A 23,323-nucleotide genomic window follows, 5' to 3' on the forward strand; every position below is an offset into this window, starting at 1 on the left:
TCTGGTGCCCCCCCCGCACCAGACTCAGGAGGCACCAGGCACCCACCCATGCTTGCTTCACAGATAGACTGAATCCTAAAGGCAAGGCTTGGTGCATTTAAAGATGTCTTACTACTCTTCCTGGAGAAAATCTTAACAGACCTAGTCTCTTAGCAACACCCAGTGTGCATCACAGGTAATTCTCATTAATACTAATAATAGGAGCTAGGGGTTGGAATCACAACAAGCTGAGAACTTCCAACCTCCCTTTGGAGAACTGAGCCATACAGACATAAATGTTCTGCACCTTGGTGGGCAAAGAGGTGTGTAAGTCCTTGGAAGAATAATACAAATATATAAAAACACTAGCTAATTTAAGGAAATGAGGATTTGTGTGTATTAAGGCAGAGTGGTACTTGTGTTATAGCTAAGGTTCCTGGCCTTGTCAGTAATCCCCACCCCCATTAAGAATTTTTTTTTTTTTTTATACAAATCTGCCACCTTGCAGGGAAAAGTCCAGCTCCACAGTGATCCAATACAGCTGTGAAAATTAACTTAATCACTGCAAGTCTCTGAGGTTTTTCTTTATAACAATATTGCATGGTAAAATTAACATCATTTGGGCTCCTGTTAAATTGCAGTCCTGTTTGCACAGAGGGCTTTAAGCAGTTTCATTCACTTGCAGAGTTCTTGCTGGAAGGTAAAGGAATCATTTCTCCAAAATCACCTACCTTTATTTGCTGCAGGGGAGAACAGCTTCTCAGAGCCTATGGAAGCCTGGAAAACAGAACAGAAAAGGAGGGTTACTGATGCTAAGAGGGGACTGAGGAGTCTCCACCAACAGAAACAGTCCTTAAAAAGCAAAGCAAAGCTTTTGGAGCTGCAATTACACATCACACCTGGAGGGTGCAATGTTGTGCCACTGAAGACTAAACAGGCATCTGGAACAGGAGGGGGGAAGAGAATCATATACATTTACTGTCCTCTTCTCACTCAAGCACATCCTCCTGGCTCTTTTAAAAATTTAGGCAGCCAGGCAACACATGAGTTATTTTATCCATGATTTTGCATATAAAAATACAAATGAAACAGCTACCAGACTGAAGCAACAGCATTTTAAAGTCTCTCTCTCATTGAAAAATACACCTCAACTCTTGCTGAATATGCAAAGGGTGATTTGTTTCATGACAGTGCAGGTTGCACTTATGTGCATCAGAGCAGACAGAAGACGTTATTCCAAATCATAGACACATGCTGCTGTGCACTTAGCATGTTATTATAACGTAAAGCAATATAGGGCCTGTCTGCTTGTACACTGGGTTGTGGTATACTGTTTGAACATCATACTGTAAACTTGTGCTTCTCTCAGCTCTGGGAAGTAGCTGAGAAATCCAATTAACCTAAGCCTTGTAGATAGCTTCATGATAATCAGGGTCACTGGGCTACAGCCATGAAGATAATGAGAGAGAGAGAAAGAGATTTACTAGCTGCCTATTACCTGGTCAGTCAAGAGTCCCTACAGAATGACAAGCTAGTATTTGGGTAACTGGGTATTAGTAACACATTACAGATATCGGAGAGATAACAGAGACTATCTTACAAAATGTTGCATCTGACTGCCGCATGAATAAAAATGGGATAGAGAATAAAGCTGAAGAGGAGAAGAAATTAAATATAAAAAGCCCTTATCCTCTAGCTTTGCTTAAAAAAAAAAATTCAACTCATGGCTGAAGTACGTTGATTTTCTTTTTGATTTTATTCTAAGGTGCCTTGGGAGGTTTCCATGATAAAGTGTCCTATGAACTGTATTACACTGCTACCTATCTTAGACAGCTATTCAAAAAGGAAACCTATCACAGGAAAAGTGTAACGACGTCAGTATCAGACCTCATAGTAAGCAAGGAAGAATCATCCCCACCAGTGTTATTTCTAAGGAACCCAAAGTCACAAGCTCCAGAGATCTCATCAAATGCTTACACTTTTTTAAATGAGAGCAGGAACCAACATGAAGCAGGGTTGAGGTTGAGACAAACTCACATAATACCTAAGGAAATCCTAAGTAGAGCCTGCCTTGAAGTGCTCAGCTCAGTGCTGGCTTGTATGGTTATTACATAGGCCTCTGTCAAAAAGACTGTAAAACCTTTGGGAGGTACCGGGCCAAATGCTGCCTTGAATTACACTTGTGACATCTTTACTGCATGGATGAAGATCAGGGCAGAATTCACTCCTTGGCTCTGGCTAGTATTTACTGCTATAGTGTAACACAGCAGTGCCAGCAGTATACAATGGTTTATAGCTAGCTCTGAATTTATGATGCATTTTTCCATAGACTGTCAGAAGACATTCACCACAGACAGGAGGAATGGATACAAACTAACCCTGGCTCTGAACCTCAGGTTGGCTGAAATATTGTAGCTCAGAGACATCTCTAAAATGAACAAAAATAAGGTAAGAACTGGCCTCAAAGTATTTCGCTGACATTACACCTCACCAGCAGGGAGCAAATAAGATAATCCCATTTTATAGATTGAGGAACCACAAAACAAAGAAGGCAAATGGCAGAAAGCAATGCAGCAGCAGAAGTAGGAATCTTGGCCTTCAGGTCCCCACACGAACTGGAAGGTTCACTCCTTTCTATGCATTTCAGCAAAAGTATAATAATGCAGGCTTACAATGTCATGGGGAGATACCAAATCCTCAGCTATAGACTTCACTGACATGACAGAGTTTAAAATGTTAAAACAACATTTGAGGGGAACAAGAAAAAAAAATCCTAGTTGAAAAAGTGGGTTACCCCCCCCCCCGACAGTGAGGGAAAAATCAGCAGCAAAAACACCAAAACTGCAACTAGTTTTAACAGTCACAGCATTTACAGAACAGTTTTCAAACTCAGAGCCACAGCTTAGACATAAACCTTCACACCCTGTGTTTACAGTAACTTTTGCTGACTTTTATGATGATCTTTAACTCCAGGTCAGAACTGCTTTGGCGCAAGTGCTGTTTCTGAAACACTTAATGTCTGTGCTACAGCATATCCCAGAAGTTGCTGCAAAGTCAGGAGGGAATTTCAGGGGAGACAGGATCTGAATCCATCATGGAGGTCTATCGCTCACTCTTTAAAGAACATGCACACAAATCTATATACCTAAGCAAGCCCACTAATGACTTCAGAAGTCCAGCAAACCAAAGCCATGCCAAAGCAATTCCCCTCCCACATTTTCTGCTGTTCCAAGCAATTTGTTTGCATATGTTTTGCAGGAGGGCGTGGGGGGATGGAATTCCTCCCCTGTGAGCAACCCTGCCAGTTGCAGCCCCTTCTGGGGGTTGTTCAAGCCATCCAGAAATTCATGTTCATTAGTTTGGCTTAGGAGCATGAAGCTAAGGGATTTCCTTTCTTCCGCTTACTGCCCCCTCCCTTGCTCCCCACCTGAAGCACAATCTCAGAGCAGAATGATTTGTGTACCCCTGAAGTCTTTTACTGCTTACCAGATTTTTTCGCATCGCTGGATGATGCAGACAGACGCTCTCAGCCTGAAGCCTATAGATTGGAGACACTTCTAGTCTTGCTTGTGCATTTGGTGCTTGTCTCCTTCCCCTGTCTAACTCTCTTTTGTCTACACAGAATGCAGCGGAGCCAGAGGACAGTAGTAAAACCATTTTCTTGGTAAGACCTTCCTTCTCTCTGTGCAAGAGTTTTGTATTTTTTAAGCCTTGCAGGCTTTTTCTTCACCCATATATCCCAAAACCAAAACAAAATGCCCCCTCCCACACCACACATGCAATCTCACAGCATACAAAAGGGTCTGTATGGTGGTCAGAGGCTTCTGAATCACATAAAAGTGTTAAGATCTTTCCAGCCTGCTTTGAAGGGAACCTGTAGATGTGTACCAACAACTGCCCAATTTTGGTTTTATTTTCTTTTTCTCCTCTACCCTCCTACTTTCCCCAGCTTTAAGAGGGAAAAATAGTCATTCAACCTTGTGGCTGGATTTAAAACTGGGTTAAAAGGTGATATGCAAAATCCACATTTTTACCTCTCTCCCTTTGGAGACAGTGGGGACAGTCACTCTTTGGAAACAGTACTCCATTCCCCACTCCTCGCATAAAACAAACTCAAAACAAACAGAATACACAGTGGTTTGGGCTTTCAGTTTCCAAGAGAAACCTAAACCAAATCAGCTTTTGCTTTAAAAATCTAAGGTGGAAATCATAAATGAAGACAAATACTGAGGGATAATAAAATCCATGCCTCATTTATTCTGGTTTCTGGTAACAAAGGACAGCTGAAAGGTGTAGCCCTTTTACAGATTAATAATTTAAGGATTATGTATGACAAAGAGCGATGCTATTCGACAAAGACAACATCATAAAACTGTACATCAGGCCTCCCAGTAGTCAGATTCTCTATTTTCCCCCAGCCTATAAAATTAGCTGTTGAGAGGGAATAAACAGTTCCTTCTTCCTGAAAACAGAAGCCATATCAATCTCCACCAAGCCTCCTAGACAACACACCAGGTCCTGAGTCCAGATTTCTGTAGCACATACCTCCTATAGCAATTCTTCAAGCCTCTGATCATGAGGCCTTCATCTTGCTGAGGAGGCTCTCATGTTCAGCTGGTAGGGAACAAAACCTCATGGTGAAAAGGGACACACATGCTGACTGCTGAAATTAAGAACTGAACCTTTCCTCTGAACTCAGGCCCATAAATTCAGTCCCCTGTGAGAAGGGGCTGGAGGGAAAAAATAAGGTTCTAAACTCTTACATTTTCTAGTTTTTGCAATGCTGCCTACACCTCCTTGCAGCAAGGAGCTAATACCAAGTCACAGCATCACCAACCCTGCTGACTCCCTTTCCACAAGTACTGGAAAGCTCCTGAGAAAGTAAGTTTCACCTGGGGCTTCAAAATTTGGAGAAGCCTACAGGGAAGACCTACACATATATAGAGGTTTGCCAGTTCCTGGGATGGCTCACTAATTTTCATTCTTCTCCTGCTCTTTTTTCTCTTATTTTATCAACCACTGCGGAGCTCAGGCTTCTGTAAGGTCTGCCTGAGGGCAAATTTCATCATATCTAAGTGGCTAATGCTTTGCTAGCTGTTGGGTGATCCTGGAAGTCCCTTTCTGTGGCTAGTATCAGACTCCTCTTTTCAGTGTCAGGAGCAGAATGACTAGTTTTTCTTCACACAGTGGAAACCAGCATACAAAGAATGGTGCAAGAACAGCCTGGAATTCCTTTAAACCACCCAAAAGGCAAGGCAGCATCAAGCACAGTGTCCAGAAGAAATATGGTAGGCTATGGACACCATGACACATTTTGGGCAGAGATGTGTTACATTTGAAGAGCTCATTACAGTTGGGAACCCTTTCTTCTTTTAAAAGCAGCACTAGTTTCTGCTGGAAACTTCTGTGCGACCAGGACAACAAAAAATAAACAGGAAAAAGCTAGAAAAGAAAAAAAGAGCAAGAATGTCAAATCAATCATTTTACATGTCACTGCTGGAGAAACAGGTTGAGGTGAAAAACAAGTGAACCACCTTCTCTTGAAATCTAGAAAAAGTCAACATTGGTGGGGACAAAGCTCATTAACTGACCAAGAGGGAATACGACCCCGCTGCGCTCAGGGATTGAGCAAGAGGAAAGAGATATACAGAAACTCTCCCTTTATTTCACTCTTCGCTCTGCCAATACCTGTGAGGACACTGTCCCCATGCAACCTTTGCATGTCATTTATGGACCAGATTTTCAAGAAGGTTCAGTATCCAGCAGCTGCTATGGGGCACCTCTCTCCAGTTGCTAGTGAGAAGCACTTCTGAAAACCATGCTGCTCACACCCAAGGCAAGGTTATGTTTATTCTAGTGCTAATCCTAGAGTTACTCTCTTTTAAATGCAATCAGAATACTTTTGTTGTGCTATAGCTGTCATACTATGGTGAAACCTACATTCATAACTATCTTCAATACACAACTACTTGCTAAAGAAACTGCCTGAAGTCACCAGAAGATACCTAAAGCCTCCTAAAGGTTTCCAGATTTGACTTTTCATTAAAGGCTATACCTGTGAGAATGGAGAGGTGCTGGGCACCTGGGGTGAAAAAGGTTACTTAACAGAGGCTTTGCTAGTAATGAGGAACTTTTGGAATCAATAGTATCCAAATGTCAGATAAAGGGAACTGACACAAGTGACATACACACAATAACATCCTTGTCCAGAAAAGGGCATTTTACAGCTGGCCCTGCCCCCCTCTCTTTTGCTTGAGCATGCAATAGCCCCGCAATTTGAAGCTGGCTTTTCTTGTACTCAGTTTCTTTGTCTAGGCACCCCTGCTCCAAGTGTTAACTTGCTGTTCCCTGAATGGTGCTAAGTTAGCAGGCACGGAGCCTGAAAGCACAAGATGTGAGGCCCAGTTTAGTGCTGTGCTGCATTTTGTGCAGTCATTTACATTTGGGAGGAATGCATTTAAAAAGGCTACCTGGGTACAGCAGGACTACACACAGTTTGCACCCATGTACACAGCTGCATGAGGTCCAAAGCAATGGGGAGCTGAGCCTGCTATTTTTCTATATCCCCTATGCTTAACAGCTATTGTTTCACCTTGGTATCATGGCAATAAGTGTAGGGACTTAAGAGAGTAAGCAATCATCATTTTGAATCCAGAGCATTTTCCTCATCCTTTCAGAATCATTTTGGGGTATATCAGATTATTCTTGATTTAACAGGCCTCATGATTCTAATGCAGGGCACTTGGATCTGCCGGCTCCATTCTACAGATGTGTCTTTCTTTCCATGCTGACCTGATGGTTTGGAAGCAGCAGGATGCTGGACCTACAAGCCCATCTGTTATCAGAGCCGCAGGGCACAGGCTAACTCCTCTTGCCTTCCCTCCCCCAATTCTGCCCTCCCTTGAGCCCAGTTTCCCTTTCCTATTCCCTCCATTAGCCATGCTTTGTGATTCATCTTCCTCCAAGCAGTTGCTGCCTCCCAGAGGAAAAGCTTGAACTCTCTTCTCCTCAACTGAGCTCCAAATAAGTAAATAAATAAATGTATTTAAAAAGAAAAAAAAGAGGAGAAGGAGGTCAGGAAGTTCATGAAGCCTCGGCAACATGGGCCATACAGCTGTGAAAGCCCCTCCACCCCGCCCCCAGCTGTTCTCAAAAGTCCCTGACAAGACAGACACATTTCCAGCTGTCTTTTTAAATGCAGCCATACCCATGTCTCTTCAGCTATTTTAAATAAAATTATATTTCTCTCCCATCTCTGTCTCCTCACAGAGAGCACCTCTCCTCTGAACACATTCCTGGAGCTTGTCACAATTTTACACTGCTGGCTGTTTTCTGTTCCAACCAGCACTGATATTTTCTTTATCATAATGCACTGTCTACTGGGTTTCACAGAGCTTCCTCATCAAATGTGCACCAGATAACCAACAGAAAATCTGGAAGTCCAGGAAGGGAAACAGAGGCTGCTTCCCTTTCTCCAGCTGCTAGTCAGAAACTATTTTAAATTCTGATGAATGGCAAGACTGAACTAGGCTTTTCAAACTCGGCTTTTCTTTGGACTCTCTTATTTTCATTCTGGTGGCGAGGAGCATCAGCTTTGTCTCTGGGCAATTTTCATCTATGAATTATAAGAAAGGGAGAGTTTTCTGGACTTCCCATTTGTCAGGCTGGGCCACTTCTCTTGGATTAGAGATGGAAAAGATTCTTAATGTTTAAGGCAACTAATCCACCCATCCCCCAGCAAGCAAAGAACTATTTTCCCCTCAGTGTTTTGTCTCCCCTCTCTTTAAACATCTCACACAATGGACCTTTCTCATCCTGCAAGACTATTCCCCTTCTTGACAGGCAGGCTTTTCCGATACTCCATCTATATTTTCAATTTCTACATTTTTTTCCCATTACCCCTGACACTGACTAGGTAACAGCATAGCTGATTATTGTTCTAGCTTTCCTTACAAAACAGAGGGGGAAGCTTGTCTATGACTCGGAAAGGTTGGGAACGCCGTACAACGTGCTACTTCACTGGCATGTATTATTGCCATTACAGATTGAAATCATCCAGCCAGACTATCTATTTGGCCAGGATACAGATTTTAGCTGTGTTAAGTCAAATGGAATGGAAACTGCTCTTTGCAGAACTACCTCAGACTTCTTATAATTCAAAGGCTGTTTCGTGGAGAAGAGTGATGGGGGACGAGTAGGAAATACACTGCAAATGACAGGTGGCAGACTGTTGTTTGGTAGCCACCAAATTACCCGGCTGCTCCCAGGGCTGGCTTGGCATTTCATTATCCCCACTCTCTCCTGGAAGGATGTGGATATAAATTCACACCTCATGTCCTGGTTTCTGTCAAACTAAGTAAGAGTGCAAATGCTGGCACCAACTGGGAATGCCAAGCAAGACTTGGCATACTAGAACAAACTCAACTGTGTTCCTTGCCAACTACCTGCATTTATCACTGTAATGGCCTGCCAGACAGGACTTGGCAATCGCGGGAGAGAGCAGGGTGGGAGGGAGAGTGAGAAGGGCCAGGCCTGCACTGCCAAGCAATTCATTTCTCCAGCTCCTGCCATCTCCGTACCAGCGGGGCAACCTTCATTTTATTTTCTCTTTTAGCCAATTACGGGTCACCCAAGTCCCATCTGGAATCTTCTCCAACGCAAACTGCTGTAAATGACATTTCAGGGAACAGGAGGGTTTCGTAAGGCTTCTGCTTCCGTCTAAGAGAGACTGTTTGAGAATCAGTGCAATTCAAAAAGGCACCAAGAAACAAGCTGCACTGGCAGACAATGAAGGAACAGATTTTGTGCTGTCACATGTTGTCTTTGGTCTGCATATAACAGGAATATTATTAGTGAGGTCAACAGTGGTTGAATGATTAGGATTCAACTGAAGCAAGGAGTTGATATAAACTAAATAAATTCTCTCCTCTGCACTATTTTTCATGGAAAATGTCATTAAGTAGAAAAACGAAAATTAAAATATGGTTAAACATCTGACTTCAAATACCCTGTGAACTAGATAAGCAGAGTAAACACTTTCCATCTCTATGATGCTCTCCATCATGGAGCAGACAAAAGATCTTGCCTCGTTTTCTCCAAGAATGCTGAACTACTGAATGGCTCTGAACTATGTGGCTTTCAGGAGGAAGCAATAGGAAACGTTATCTTGACATTCTGTGTTAGATGCTGTATATATCCTCCAGGCCATATGGCATTTCACATACGCACTCATGCACACTTCCCATATATTACAGAAAACACACCAAATTACCTGCTCAAGTGCTCACCAAAATAGTCTGCATTACCTTAGCATTCTGCCCCTTTGTTCAAGTTACATTTCCTGCTAAACAGCTCCACACTGAGGTTGCACCAATGCTAGCTAAAGAATTAAGCGAACTGCAGTGAAATTTATTTAGTGGAATGTGTGCTAGGCCCCCAAAAAGTTTGTGCTAGCCAGGTTCCCAGTGCACAGATGCACACTTTTTGCCAAACCTCCCACTGTGTTTTTTTCTGCTTGTCTACATGTGATACTGATCAGACTTATTCTGGCTTGGGACGTCACAGAATTCAGAGAGAGAAAGGTTCTTGTCCACCGCCACTGAAACTTGCTGCCTTATCCCCCACCCCTCTGAAAGGAGCTGCTACACAGAAGACTTTTTTTGTTGTTGTTTCTAATTCACTGCTCCAAAATATTTCTTGGCTGCATCCCAGGCTGAAGCCTTATCTGCCCATCCCCCATGGCAGACGTACAGCAGCTGTTGAGGCTTATCACGGCTGCCTGTCCACCGAGTTTACAAATTAACACCCTATCGAGGCTGCACAAGGGCTGATTAATCAGAGAGAGGCAGTCTGAGGGCCTTTATCACGTTAAGCGGCTGCTGGGAGAGAAGTCACAAATCTCTCAGGAGGCCAGAGATTCCTTACAAATGAAAGAGCAGGAGGATGAAGAGAGGTAGAATGCACTAGGAAGGGAAGCAGATATTTCAGAGATACTGATGGTGGAGGTAATGGATTAGTGGAGGGGACGGGCGGGGGGGGGGGGGGGCTTGTACATTATGACAGCTAAAAAAAGATAATTAACAGCCTATACCTCATGATTCTAGCTTTCCTTCCCCAGGCTATAATTTAGCCTATTGCTCCTTTGCTCCAGAGGACAATAAACATTTATTATGTTAAACACATAACTGTGCTGCACAAAAGCACCGTTCTTTCTCAGGTCCACTCCTTTCACAGCTGTTCAAGCCAAGGGAAGGAAGGGGCCTTTCAAGAGAGCTCTTGCTTGTGTGGGGAAAAAAATGAGTTTGGTTTTAAAAAATGTTCCTCACTTCACTCAGTGCTGCTGCATGCTGGGTAGGTTTTATGTCAACTGAGAGCCCGTCTCAGACAAGCCATCAGGAGTGGAGAGTGCCAGCCCTTTAAAGGAGGACATAGCGTTGTATTTTCCCTTGGCTAGACCAGCAGTTTCTTATTGAAGAGACAGGCCTGAGCTGCAGAGATCAGATCCACAGTGAAACCTTCCCTGTGCTGGGGGAGATCAGATCCACAGTGAAACCTTCCCTGTGCTGGGGATGGTCACAATCTTCATTTTCAATGTAGTCTATTTTAGAGATTACAGGCCAGCAGCAACATTCAGACTCATCCCTAGAATTACAATCCAGGGTCCTGGTTCTCACACATGGATACCTCAATAGCCTGCTCAGACGAACTGCACAGGAACCTATATCCCAACCTGACTGCAGAACCCAATGGACACAGCTTCATACATGAGCTACTAGCAGGCTGGAACGAAGACACAGAGTTTCCTTTCTGGGTTCTGGGCTTGCTAACCATTAAGACGGGGCAGCAACTGCAGGCGTAGGGGTCATACAAGTTGGCTTGCTGCACATGCAATTTTTCTTCTTTTCAACCCGGTAACTAACTACAAACTGTTCCTAGCTAGGAGGTTTACTGGGTAATTCCCAAACCCACCAAAACTGTGGATAGGAGAGATTCTTATTACACCACAGATATTATACTAACAGGAATGGCTTGAAGTGGCCTGTATCGAGTATACTCCGTCTGTTGTGCCCTGATAAGAGCTTGGGGAGCAGTAATAGATTTGCCTATTCTAACCAACTTGTGATTGAAGGTCCTCATCTTTGTTACATGACAGTTACTGGCAGTGCCCTCCCTACATGCCCATCGACACTAATGGGTCAAGCTCATGGGGAAAAAAAAAAAATTAAAAAAAGTATATCAGGAAGCTGACACAGTAGAAGATTTTCAAAATAACCCTCTCATCTTTATCCTGCTCTGAGGTGCTGCACAGAGGCCCCAAGGCCATACCAAACCCCAAGGAGAATTTTTTCCAAAGCAACACATGAGAACGCAAAACAAAACACAGCAGAAATGAGAACAGCAAATTGCAGTGATGTCTATAAAAAAAGAAAAATTGGCATGAGCTATTTTCTCAGCTTCTTCACACCACATGCAAGCTCATTTTTTAACCAGTCACATGACCATTGTAGGAACCCAAGCTAATGTGCAATAGGGAAAATGGACTGTAACTATTAAGCCAGAAAAGGAAGCCAGCTCCTCTGTTTGAGAGCTTTCCCTCCCAGACAGCTCAGCTTTGCAGTAAGAAGCAGCCAGGTGTGTGAGGACCTCCCATAGCCCCTCTTCACAAGCTGGAAACGAAAATGGATGCCAATAAGGCTGGACCACCATGATCGGCATTTGGCAGACCCTTGAGTAATTAAACTAACAAGCCACACAACGCTACCGCGTCTAGTCACCCCAAGCTGACAGCCATATCTCTATATGAACCCACCATAAAATGTCTGCAATGTAAATACGAGTGTTTTAATCCCAAAACACAGAGACCAGAAATGCCTCTCCTGTATTCATCTGATGCCTATACAGCCTTATCTTCTCTGCCTACCCATAAGCAGACCCATTGTCTTCTTCTACCTACATCACTGAGTTTCCACTACTTGAAGTTTTTGCTGTCCTAAATATTTATACACACAAATAGCCTTGAGCCAATGGCTTATTTAGAGGCAGTTGGGTGATATGGGGGTGGAGCAGACTAGAACAGATGGAAGAGATTAGAAACTCTGTCAAAAAAAAAGGCATGAGAAAGTGTAACATACCTCCCTCCCTGCTTAAACCATGGGTTGTGCCCCATTCCTTACCTTCCTCAAGGAAGATCAAGAAGGAGATTGGGCTAGGGGTCACAAACTCCAGGACTGCTCATGACCCTGGCCAAGCCATGCAAGATCTCTGCTTTGGTTTCTGCATCTGTAGTTTGGGTTATATACTTATGCACTTCTTTGAGTTATCAGAAAAATGAATTATTGTTTTGTGAGACTAAAGGCATTGATTGCATCAGTGCTACTGCTAACCCCTTTGATTACTAGGAGATCATCGGTCTACTGCAACAGCAATACGTGGCTGAGGGAATTACAATGTGTCTAAGGGTGCAAGGAAGGACAGAGGCTTAGTTAGACTGAGCACTTCTTCCCCAGGTGCCATTTAACAAGAACTCAGGTTTGGTCCGTGACGGGGATAAAATACGGCATTTTTGTGACCTCATCTTATGTGTAATAAGTGATAACAGGGTCCCCCCATCCTTTAAAGCAGACATATAATCTGTCTTCTCCAATTAGGTATGCCTCACAATAAGTGTGGTGAATCCATTTATTTCTGTACTGTAATAATGCAGATAAATCCGACTTTGGCTCCAATCCCATTGCTTTCAAAGCTGGGGCTCTGCATTTCCAATTCCTGCCCTTACTTCCCGCTCCCCCTTCTGCTGCAAAATGTCACCAATTTACATTAGCCTGGGGGCCCATTTCAAGTTTTACCGCTAATATACGAGAAATGCATTTTTCAAGCTGTTACCACTTAACTGTACTGATATCAGCCGCTCAGGGGACACAATATTGTTTACACATCCTGCTCTATGGAATAAGCACGAATGCCAAAACTCTGCCTGTTCTGTGAAGGAGACGTTTACTCTCTGTTTTATGAGATTTCCTCGATTTGTGGCTGTCTCAATGGTCATAAAAACAGCTGTAAATCAAAAGAGCACCACAAAATTGCAATAACAACTGTCGAACTCAGCTCTAAAGAGCATAACTCCCAGCAACAGAAGGTGGAAGGCTTTTTGCTGATTTAATGCCAGGTGTGAAGGAGCCCTGGCAGATCCATGCATAGTTCAGTCTCTCTTGAATACTACCCAGACTTATCTGCATGCCAACTCAGATGAAACAACCCTACCCCACTTACACCAGTCTCTTCCACCTCCCACCCACCCATGTCCAACTCTCTTCTCTCTTCCTCGGGAAACAGAAGTCCTCTTTAGAGAGGCTTTTCAAATACCACAGAGAATGTTTAAACAAATAACTGCTAAACACATACTGCTGTTTAAAGCATTATAAAAAAGGAAAAGTCAAACAAGTGTCCAAACACAACTGCTCTTTGAACTGTGCAAAATGGCAATAGCTTTAGCAGATCAATGGTCAATACCACAGTACAGACCTGTTCTTTGGCTGCTGTACCTGAGAGGGCCTAAAATTCTTCCGTAGCCTTGGGGCCCAGGTCTCAGTGAGGAAGGAAAGGGCTGGTGTGAGGAGAGGTATTAACAGCAATCTGTAAGGAGCTGACAATAGCTACAATGGCTCCAAAACAGGCAGCTCCATTTACTCTGATGGTTCCCGATGAGAACTGGACAAGGCAGCAGATGCCTGGATCTGAAAGCTCCTGTTACTGTGGTATGGCTGGCTTACTTTCAAACTTAAACTGAAGTGGTGTTCAGGTGCAAAGGTGGCAGAGAAATCCAAGTAGACAGATTAGTCTGATGTTCTGTGTATCTTAAGAATGGAAATCCATCCTAACCCCACCCACCAGCCCTGCATCAGGTTGTCTACTGTCCCCTCCAACCACACTTCTTTCACAAGATGTAAATAACGCCATCCTCCCCTTTTAACTTATTTACTCAAATACAAAATGATCCCCCCCCAATAATTAGATTCTATATATGGAAATTTTATAAAAATGTCATAACTTGCTAGGTACAGACTCTGGGTGCTGGGGGGGGGTCTAGAGTCCCCCCAACTGCAAATGCTACATCAAGGAAAGCAGTGGCAGTCTGGGGGAGGTCAGGTGCCCCCCCCTTGCCCTCTGCCCCACTTGCTTCTTTCCCCTGCAACCTTCCTGCCCCACTGCTACCTGTACCCCATGCCCCCCAAACTTCACCCAGTCTCTGCCCCTTCCCACTGCTCCCCCAGTCACTGCCCTTTCCCTCCAACTCCTCCAAACTCTGCTTTTTCCCCAACTGCTCCCTTCAGTCTCTCCCATTTCCCCCAAATCTCCCCTAGTCGTCCTTTCTACCCAACTCTCCAGTCTCTGTCCCTTCCTCCCCCACTGCCTGCAGTTTCTGCCTCTTCCCCTGCACTCTGGCCTTGCTGTCAGACACTGCTCAGGCTCCTCCCAGTACAGCACATGGAAGGTCAGCCCTTGCTTGGCCATGCACCAGTGTTGGCACTGCTGACTGGCTAGGCAAGGGAAGGAGTTTCTATGTGCTTATAACTGAATAAAAGGCGAGGGGGCTTCCCCTCCCCATGCTGTTTGGGGGGAAACCTCATCTTATATTTGAGTAAATATGGTAATAGCTAAGAGGGTCTGTATTTATATATACAAGACTGCATACAGAAAGGGAGAAGGGAAATGAAGGGAAATTCAGGTGGAGCCTTATGGATCCTGGACCAATACCCTCACGAACTATCTATTCATCCTCTAGTGTTTTCCTCACATACTTTTTACATCTTGTTTCAACATCTCATAGAAGTCCCTTAAGGCAGGGACAGCATTTTCGCTCTCTGAAAAATCACTTGCAATTCAAAAGATATGGTAATGTTTCTGTCTTGACCAATGATTCACTGGGTAGGAGGTTGGGCAAGTAAATTCGACTGGGATTTTCATTAGTAAACAAAAAGTTAGCTGCCCCATTGCCATGGGACTTGATCACATAATTCTTTCAGGTTTCTTTGACAGCCCTCAGCTCCCCATCCTCCTGCGCCTCAGTTGACCCACCTGTAAAATGGGTAAAAAATAAAGACTGCCTCACAAACGTGTTATAAGCTGGCAATTTTAAGAAGCAAATCAATTTTAAAAAGTGAGGGGAGGAGAGAGCAGCAAAAAATGAGCATATTGGCCTCATTTTGGAGGTGGTAGCAGACGCCACCATGGACACTGCTCAGTCTTGCTTCTAGTTTATTTTCTTACAAACAAGCGGGACATAAGGGACTCCTGTACATGAGGTGCTCCAATGTGCTGGGGTTCCAGCACGTTGGAGCAGATCTGATTTATCAAGTCTGTGGAGCATGGCGACTGTTGCACTCCAGCAGCCTCCTGTGTCTTGTGTATCAGAGTCCCCGTGCTTAAAATGGCGGTGGGAGTGTTTGAACTACAGCTTGTCGAACGAGCTTTAGTTCAAGAGTCCCTGTTGCCATTTTTAAGCATGGAGATGCTGATACTGGAAAACACAGAGGCGCTTTAGAATGGCTCTCAGAACTGCTCTAATTAAAGCGCTGCCCCTTCTCCCCCACTGGAGCGCATGTAAAAGTGCCCAACATGTTGCTGAGGGGCCAGGAAAGTGCTGTAACACTGGTTTGGCTTGGGTATACTTTCCTTCCTTTGAGCCCCGCTTCACCTGCTGCATTAGGCATCACAAGAATGATGCCTACTCTTCCTCCATCATAAAATGTTGCAGTGCTCAAAGGAATGGGGATACCATAATGTGCCCACATAAATCCAAGCCTCTAAGCTTGCTAGGCATTACTCAACCAAAAATATCAGCTCCATCACCTGCTACTGCTGCTGTTCAGTGCAACAGTCAGTGTGGCACTGTCTCTCCTTCAAGAACCACACCGATTTATGTTTCAAACATGGTGTATATTTTAATTATTGCTTGTGGCTTTATGCCTGCACCTCACAACTGTCTTCAGCAATAGGATGTTTGTCTTGACCCATTTCTTAGCAGATTCACATGCAGGAAGGGATGGCTGCATCTACTGTTTTTCCCCAGTGAGAACTGAGGAAGGAGATACGTCACCAGGGGCAGCAGGGGTGGGGAAGAGGAGAGCAATTCAAATTTATGAGCCAAGGGAGATCAAAGGAAGAACACATATCTACTACGCTCACACCAGTAAAACTAAGACAAGAGCATATATACCTTTGTTTACAAAAAGTCAGGTAGGGAGCCTCCAAGGTTTCTTCCCAGGGAACCACATGCTGCTTTTTTTAGCATTAGAAGAGATGAAGGTAAGCATTTAATCACCTAGGCCAAGATGGCCAAAATGGTGGAATGAGCTGACTGACACATCCGCCTGAATGTGGAGATGTGTGTAAAGCTGTAGGATGAGATATAAGCTCTCCTTTCCACAATCCAGCATGGATTAAAATACCACTTCAGGTAACATTGAATTCCAGCATTTTAATCTTGTTTGCCTGATGTTGGGGTTTCTCAGTTTGTGTCACACTCCACTCTGCTTTTCAGGTAACTGCTAGTTCTCAGGAAAGATGCCACATTGACAGAAGTGGAAAGGAAAGTGGTAGCACACCAACTTTTTCACAAGGGCCAACTGTTCCTCAACATACTGCTTTGGGAGGGGACTTCTTCAATACCAAGAGACGATTTAATTCCCACAGACCACCTGATTTGGACGGAAAAGAATCTGTGTCTTAGTACCATAATCCATGGGCTGTGCCACTCTCCTTTCTTGCAGTCTTCCTGCTGGACACATGCATTCAGACATGCTTCCCAAGTACAGTACACTTTCTAAGAAAAGCATCAATAGATTGGAATGGTCTTTTGCTTTCAAAAGGCAACCCCTCTCCGCCACAAATTCTTCCTCCTCCTGTGATGCCTATTCTACTTCCTCTGGCTCTAGGTATGAGGTTTTCTTGCCCCTAGACATGCAGGTGAAAAAAAAAAAAAAAAAAATCAAACAGACCTAAAAGAAAGAAAATCTTCAAGCCTTCCAGAATGAGGTTCCTGGAAATTCAGACAGGGGAATTTGTCTACATTCCTGTACACAGTCCTAATCTGACAGGGCAAATGGAACAGTTAAAAGCAATATGCTGTGGCTGTTCTAGATGGGGAATGGATAAACTGAGTGAAGAAAATGGGATGCATATTTGATCAGCTACTCTCAGAACGTTCTTTCAACTTATAGCAGCTTGCTTCCTTTGCATGTCAGCCATAGTAATTATCTGGCTATGGCTGCAAAACATAAAAACAGACACTACAGCCCTATGCCAACTGCTAACCACAAAAACAGACCCTTCTCTCACGCAGTGATAAGAAACTCCTCCAGCAACTGACCCATATCAACAATCACAGAATTTAGAGAGATGTAGCTGATACCAGATGAGGGGGCCTGAAAAAGGACCAAGTATTAGAGGTGAAGCTCGCAATGGAGAATGCTCCGCTTCCAAGACCCACAATCTCCCCATTGACCAAAAGGGGGTATATCATCCATGGTGGATTTAAAAAAACAAACAAAAAAACAAACAAACAATTTTTTAAATTATATTTTTGATTTAATCAGATTTTTAAATTTTTTGTTAAGATGATTTAAAAAAATAAACTTAAGGCAGCTTTAAGATATGTTAAAGCTCAAAGACACAATAATGGAATAGAGGCTATAACTTCTAATTATATACTATTTGACAGAATATATTCATGTAACTTTTTTAGAAAAGTTTTATAGATAGAAAACAACAAGGCATGGACTATATTAGGGACCCAATCTTATGGGGTTCCCAGAAGCTCCTCCACAGAATTAAAGAAAACCACTTGACCCAATGGGACTCAGTGCTCAATCTAGAAGATCCCATTAAGCATCTCTGTGGCGCTTAGTTTCAGTTCTCAAATTGTGGATTTGTGTCTCTAGAGATAACATCCTTGTTAACAGCAGTATAGGGAGCTGAGAGATAACAGACCTGATTACCAACCATCAGCCCTATTGTCTCTCTGCAAGTTATGTGTATAGTGAGAAAAGGCCTTACCCTCTCTCTAAGTGCAAAGTTTCAAGTTAAATGAATAGAGAATTGTTGGGGGTCAAGTAGATCTGGGCAAAGAGGAATCTGAAGATAAATGCAAGTTGGGGGGGGGGCAGTAGAAACAAAAGAGAAACATCTGGAGCAGAATTTTGCTGAAGTTGCAAAATACTTCCATAACAACAATTTTATAGCAGCTGCTCTGAAGAAAGCAGAAGGAACCAAACTAACTCTCCTACAAGACATGCAATGGAACTCAGTAGTGGACTGTTTTGAGTGACTTATTGATAACTGACCTAATCTTATGAGCATGTGAACAAAATTATGACAAAATAGATGAAACAATCATTTCACAGATTTCATAGACATTGGGGCTGGAAGGGACCTCAGAAGATCGAGTCCAGCCCCCTGCCCGAAGGGCAGGAAGTCAGCTGGGGTCACAGGATCCGAGCAAGATAAACATCGTGAAGGTGTTCGATGTAGGTGCTTGAACCACCTCCGATGGCAGGCTAATCCCAGACCTCGGGATCTCAGACAGTAAAGAAATTCTTCCTTATGTCCAGCCTGAAACGGTCTTGCAGTAGTTTATAACCGTTTGACCTCGTCATCCCTTGGGGGACTCTGGTGAACAAACGTTCCCCCAGATACTGGTGGTCACCCCGATAAACTTATAGGTGGCCATCAGATCACCCCTGAGCCTGCATTTTTCCAGGCTAAAGAGCCTCATAGCTCTCAGCCTGCCGTTGTAAGGTCTGTTTTCCTGACCTCCAATCATGCACGTGGCTCTTCTCTACACTCTCAAGCTTCTCCACATCCTTTTTGAATTGTGGAGCCCAAAACTGGATGCAGTACTCCAGCTGCGGCCTCACCAAGGCTGAGTACAACGGGAGAATGACGCCCCAGGATTTGCTTGAGAAGTATCTATGGATGCAAGCCAGCGTTTTGGTCGCTTTACTAGCTGCAGCATCACACTGAAGGCTCATGTCTATCTTATGGTCAATGATGACCTCCAAGTCTCTTTCTTCCATAGTGCTAGCCAGCGTAGCACTGCCGAGCCTAAAAGGATGCTGCAGATTTTTCCTCCCAAGGTGGAGAACCTTGCATTTTTCGGTGTTAAGCACCATCAGGCTCTCGTCCGCCCATTTGCTGAGCCTGGATTGCCCTCCTGTCTTCAGGTGAGGATGCTTTGCCCCAAAGTTTGGTGTCATCGGCGAGCTTGGCCAGTCTGCTTCTGACTCCAATGTCCACATCATTAATGAAGATGCTGAACTGCCATCCTCTGAGTCCATAGCCAAAGTTCTCAAAGTTGGGCTAAAGAGAAATGTAGAATGGTGTGCTATCCTGAAGCCTATTGAACAAAGTTTATATCAAACAAGAGGAAAGCACTTTTTTTTGTAGAAAACAGCTAAATCGAGGCTTTCTGACCAGTGATTTAAATCACTGTTTAAATCATAATTTAAAACCTATTTGATTTAAATTAAATCCACTCTGGTATCATACCTATCCAATTCCAACTGCCATGATAAGGCACTGGGGACAAACAGTCTCTTGAAGCTACTTTCATCTCCACACATTTTTATCTAACTGAGCTACACAGATCTTCTAAACTAACAATGAGGCCCACTAGAAATTTGCAGGTATGTGTCTAATTCTTTCAATTTAAGAGAAAGCATAAAGAATGGAGGATGCTTTCAATAAACCTGCTATGTCTATCAAGCCATGTGTCTTGTAAAGTTTGCACAAAGCTCATTAACAAACTGCAGCATCAGTGTCCTGCCTTTTACCAGTTAGCAACTAAACCCTTCCATGCTCAGCCGCCACTTGGAATGTGTCCTGGGTACTTCCCGGCCTCGCTTTCCAAAGTGCCAAGCCAGCTCTGGACAGAAGAGATCTGTCCCAGGAGTATCAGCATAAGTAGATTTGGTGAAATCATCCTGCCAGCAGTTTTGCACAGAAGATGGCTTTCCAATGAATGGGCACAACAAAACGTCTACAGCCTCTGTTCACCAGCAAGGCCCTCATGAAGACTTGGTTTATACTATCAAGTTTTGCTGGCGTAGCAGTCCTGACGGACATAGCTCTACCAGCAAAACCCCTTGTGCGGATGCAAACAGCAGAGGGCTTCTATCAGTTTAGTTTCTGTCGCCTGGGGAGGTGCCATCTGGAAAATCCCTTCTGTTCACAAATGTGGCATCTACACTTGCAGCTCTACCAACATATCTATGAAAACATAGGTACTAGCTGGAAAGGCTTTGTAGTGTAGGCAAGCTTTGAGAGTTAATTTAACATCTGTTTAAACAACAGCAGCTGGATGGTCCCTGGCGAGTGTAAAAAACGCTCAGCTCTAGCAACATCATCTTGGTTGGTATCCTTGTGGACTCTGCTGGCAGTGAAGGGCCAGAGTTAGTAGCTTTTCCATAGCTAAAGCAGCCCAATAGCGGCGGAGGACTCATTTATCTGGAGGTTTTTTCCCCTTGAGCTGAAGATGCAAATATGATGGTAAGAAGTTTCTGCAACCTCACCATACACTTTGCTACATCTACCCATTAAGGAAATGAAAGACTATGAGGAAATTGAATGCTTAATGATCCTTCATGTCTAAGATGCACCTTCTCAGTGACAATCTCATTATATTGTAACTGGTGTAACGATTTTCCACAGACACTATTCTTGATAGGCACAAAAAGCTCTGATTCAGGAGAACTTTTAGGCAGATGCTTAATTTTTAGGCATGTGCTTAAATCTGACAGAAGCCAAGGTACTGAAGTACTCTTTGGAAATGGGCCCTGTTTGCTGCTTCTATTAAAAATAAAAATTCCACAATGGACTCCACACTACAAATACAGAGTCAAAAGGTCCTGTCGTGCTAGATCAGGTCTGAGTTTACTTGGGGACTGAGATGCTCACAGAAGGTGCAAGCAGAATACAGGGACAAGCTAGGTCAGGAAGCTAAAAGGTCAATTGGAGAGCAGGGTCAGACAGAGAGCAGCATCAGAGAGCAAGCTCAGTTAAAAATCCAGGAGATCAAGCAGAGAGCAGGCTGGAAAGCACAAGCCAGAGGAAACAGCAAGTAGTCTGGGATCCACCAGAGCCCTACTGCTTGAATGTGCCCTGTTCTCCATCTCGGGTTTACATGGGAGAAGTGGAGGGTCAGCTCACCCCAAGCAGCCACTCTGGTAACAGGGGAGTGGTGGAAGACTAGGTTCCACTGGAGGCTTCACACCAGCTTTGACAAGCCGGGGGGACTAGCCACACTGAGCCAAGGTCAAGATGAGCGGCTGTGCTATCAAACCAAGGCCCCAGGTTCAAGGCTGCAGCCTGACAAGTCCAAAGCTTTGGAAAATTCTGAACTTGGTTTTTATTTTTGTGGCTTCATCTCAACTGTAAAACAAATTAAACATGTTGACTTTGGCAAGGAAAGGGAGGAAGAAAAATCTAGAGAAACAACCAAGGCAGTCATCTGCTACATCTTACCAAACCCCATCCAGGTTCATCCAGCACAAATGTCCACTATTTGTACTTTTAAACAAAAGAATTTCCTACTTTGCCTCGAGATGTTTTAAGGCAAGGATACCATCCAGAAAGGGTGTAACCTTAATAATACATGGAGTTCATAATTCTACCCTGGACTTTTACTTTGTCAAACATACAAATCTAAAAGGAGGAAATTAAAAGCATAAAATGGTAGATGTGTGTGCATGCATTCCTTTGTCCTGATGTTGGCAACCATGACTCATTGCAATGTCTTGTTTATAACTAAGCAGGTTTTTGTATTTTTCTGGGGCAGGAACAGGCAAGAATTCAACATATTAAACATTCTAAAATAATTATATTATTGAAAAAAATCATTTCCAGTTTTGTTTTTTTAATTCACCTTGGACGTAGAGAAAGTCTGTTCAAAAAGACTCAGAACAGACTCTCAGCAGACTCATGGATCACCATCCCAAAAAAAGAAGATGCAAGCTACTAGTAACTATTGCAATATACAGTCTGGCTTGCTTCCAAAATTAATGGCCTCCAGAACTCACTGTTCCCCCTGAAGTCTTACAAAGTAACAACTAAAAGTCAGAACCCATTTCTGACTTTCTAAAATAATGCCAGACATACCTTGGTAAATTTGGCACAATGTAGCAAACCCATCTGTTTTGTAGTGTTGGGCAGAGTGCAGAAAATAGAATTCTTTGTTTCCCATTTGCCTCCCATACTCAATCCCACTCCTCACTGATATACTTGCAGTTACTTTCCCCTTGCTCCCCTGGCTGGTGACTGATTGTCGGCCTTTGAGCAGATGGCTGATGGAATCAGGGCTGCTGTTTCTTACTCACTTCAGCGATTCCAATCACAACCCAGCATCTCCTGACTAGTGTAGCCAGAAAACTAAAGTAGAAGGTGCAGCAATTTTGTACCCAATGAGCCAAAGCCACCATTTTAAAATCCTAGAAAATGCATATTTCAGTAGATATTTTAACAAAAACAAACACCTGCAAGAACACAAATAGGGAAGGAAGAGGAAAATAATCTGAACCTCAAATGTAGTTTCTTTCAGGCCATGCTGATAAAGTGACCTTAGTTTCTGCTGTCTCTCTACAGCAGTGGTCTCCAAAGTGGGGTGCACAAGACAATCCACTGGGGTGTGGGAAGAAAATATTAGAACTTCTATTTCTATTTATATAAATATACATATATTGGGGGTGCATGCTCAAAATTTTTTTTACTGATAGGGGTGCGCGATCAGAAAAGTTTGGAGACCACTGCTCTACAGCACCAGAATTTTGCAGAGGAAGCCTATTTGTGCATTTTCAGTGGCTTTGTTTGTTTAAAGATGTGCCTATTCCAATTTTGCGACTGATTTGAGAAAAAATGTGGTGCAAGATCATCTGACCATACAGAAGTGGCTGGACTATGCATAAGCACCATGCAAGTGACATCTGGGGCTCTGTGCTTTCTGGTGCCCAGCATGGACTCACAGCTCACATGCCATCCTGCTCTATGTAAAACAGGTGTAAAAGGAGGCATCTTCTCTGCCTGGTAATTGCCTTCAGCAGTGGGGCAAAACAGAGACAGACATGTGAGTGACAATCATCTCTTCCAGGAACTTTCTGTAGTTCATAAGGTTGTTTCTGGATAGGCACATGTAATGAACATTTATTTTTTCTTTCTTGTTGGCAATCCATTTCTTTTACTTGATTGTTGGCTCTCTACAGCTGCAACTTCATTTAATTTGTGTCTTGTGTAACACATAAGGAGAGCTTAATAAATCATCACCATATTCGTGCTTATATCCTTTATGTGCATCACC

At 43.5% G+C, this 23,323-nt stretch overlaps 1 protein-coding gene across 11 annotated transcripts in view; it reads right to left on the bottom strand.

The window, feature by feature from the left end:
• The window catches only part of FBRSL1 (fibrosin like 1), a 679,286-nt gene that overhangs the window by 68,401 nt on the left and 587,562 nt on the right, over window positions 1-23,323 (bottom strand). For all 11 annotated transcript variants that reach the window (XM_090062037.1, XM_090062033.1, XM_090062034.1 and 8 more), the window contains one exon: window positions 711-756. In XM_090062037.1, the coding sequence (XP_089918163.1) occupies window positions 711-756 (46 nt within the window). The remainder of the gene's footprint in view (window positions 1-710; window positions 757-23,323) is intronic.

Source organism: Crocodylus siamensis, chromosome 9, assembly GCF_052110815.1.
Source record: "Crocodylus siamensis isolate JL-2025a chromosome 9, ASM5211081v1, whole genome shotgun sequence".
NCBI lineage: Eukaryota > Metazoa > Chordata > Crocodylia > Crocodylidae > Crocodylus > Crocodylus siamensis.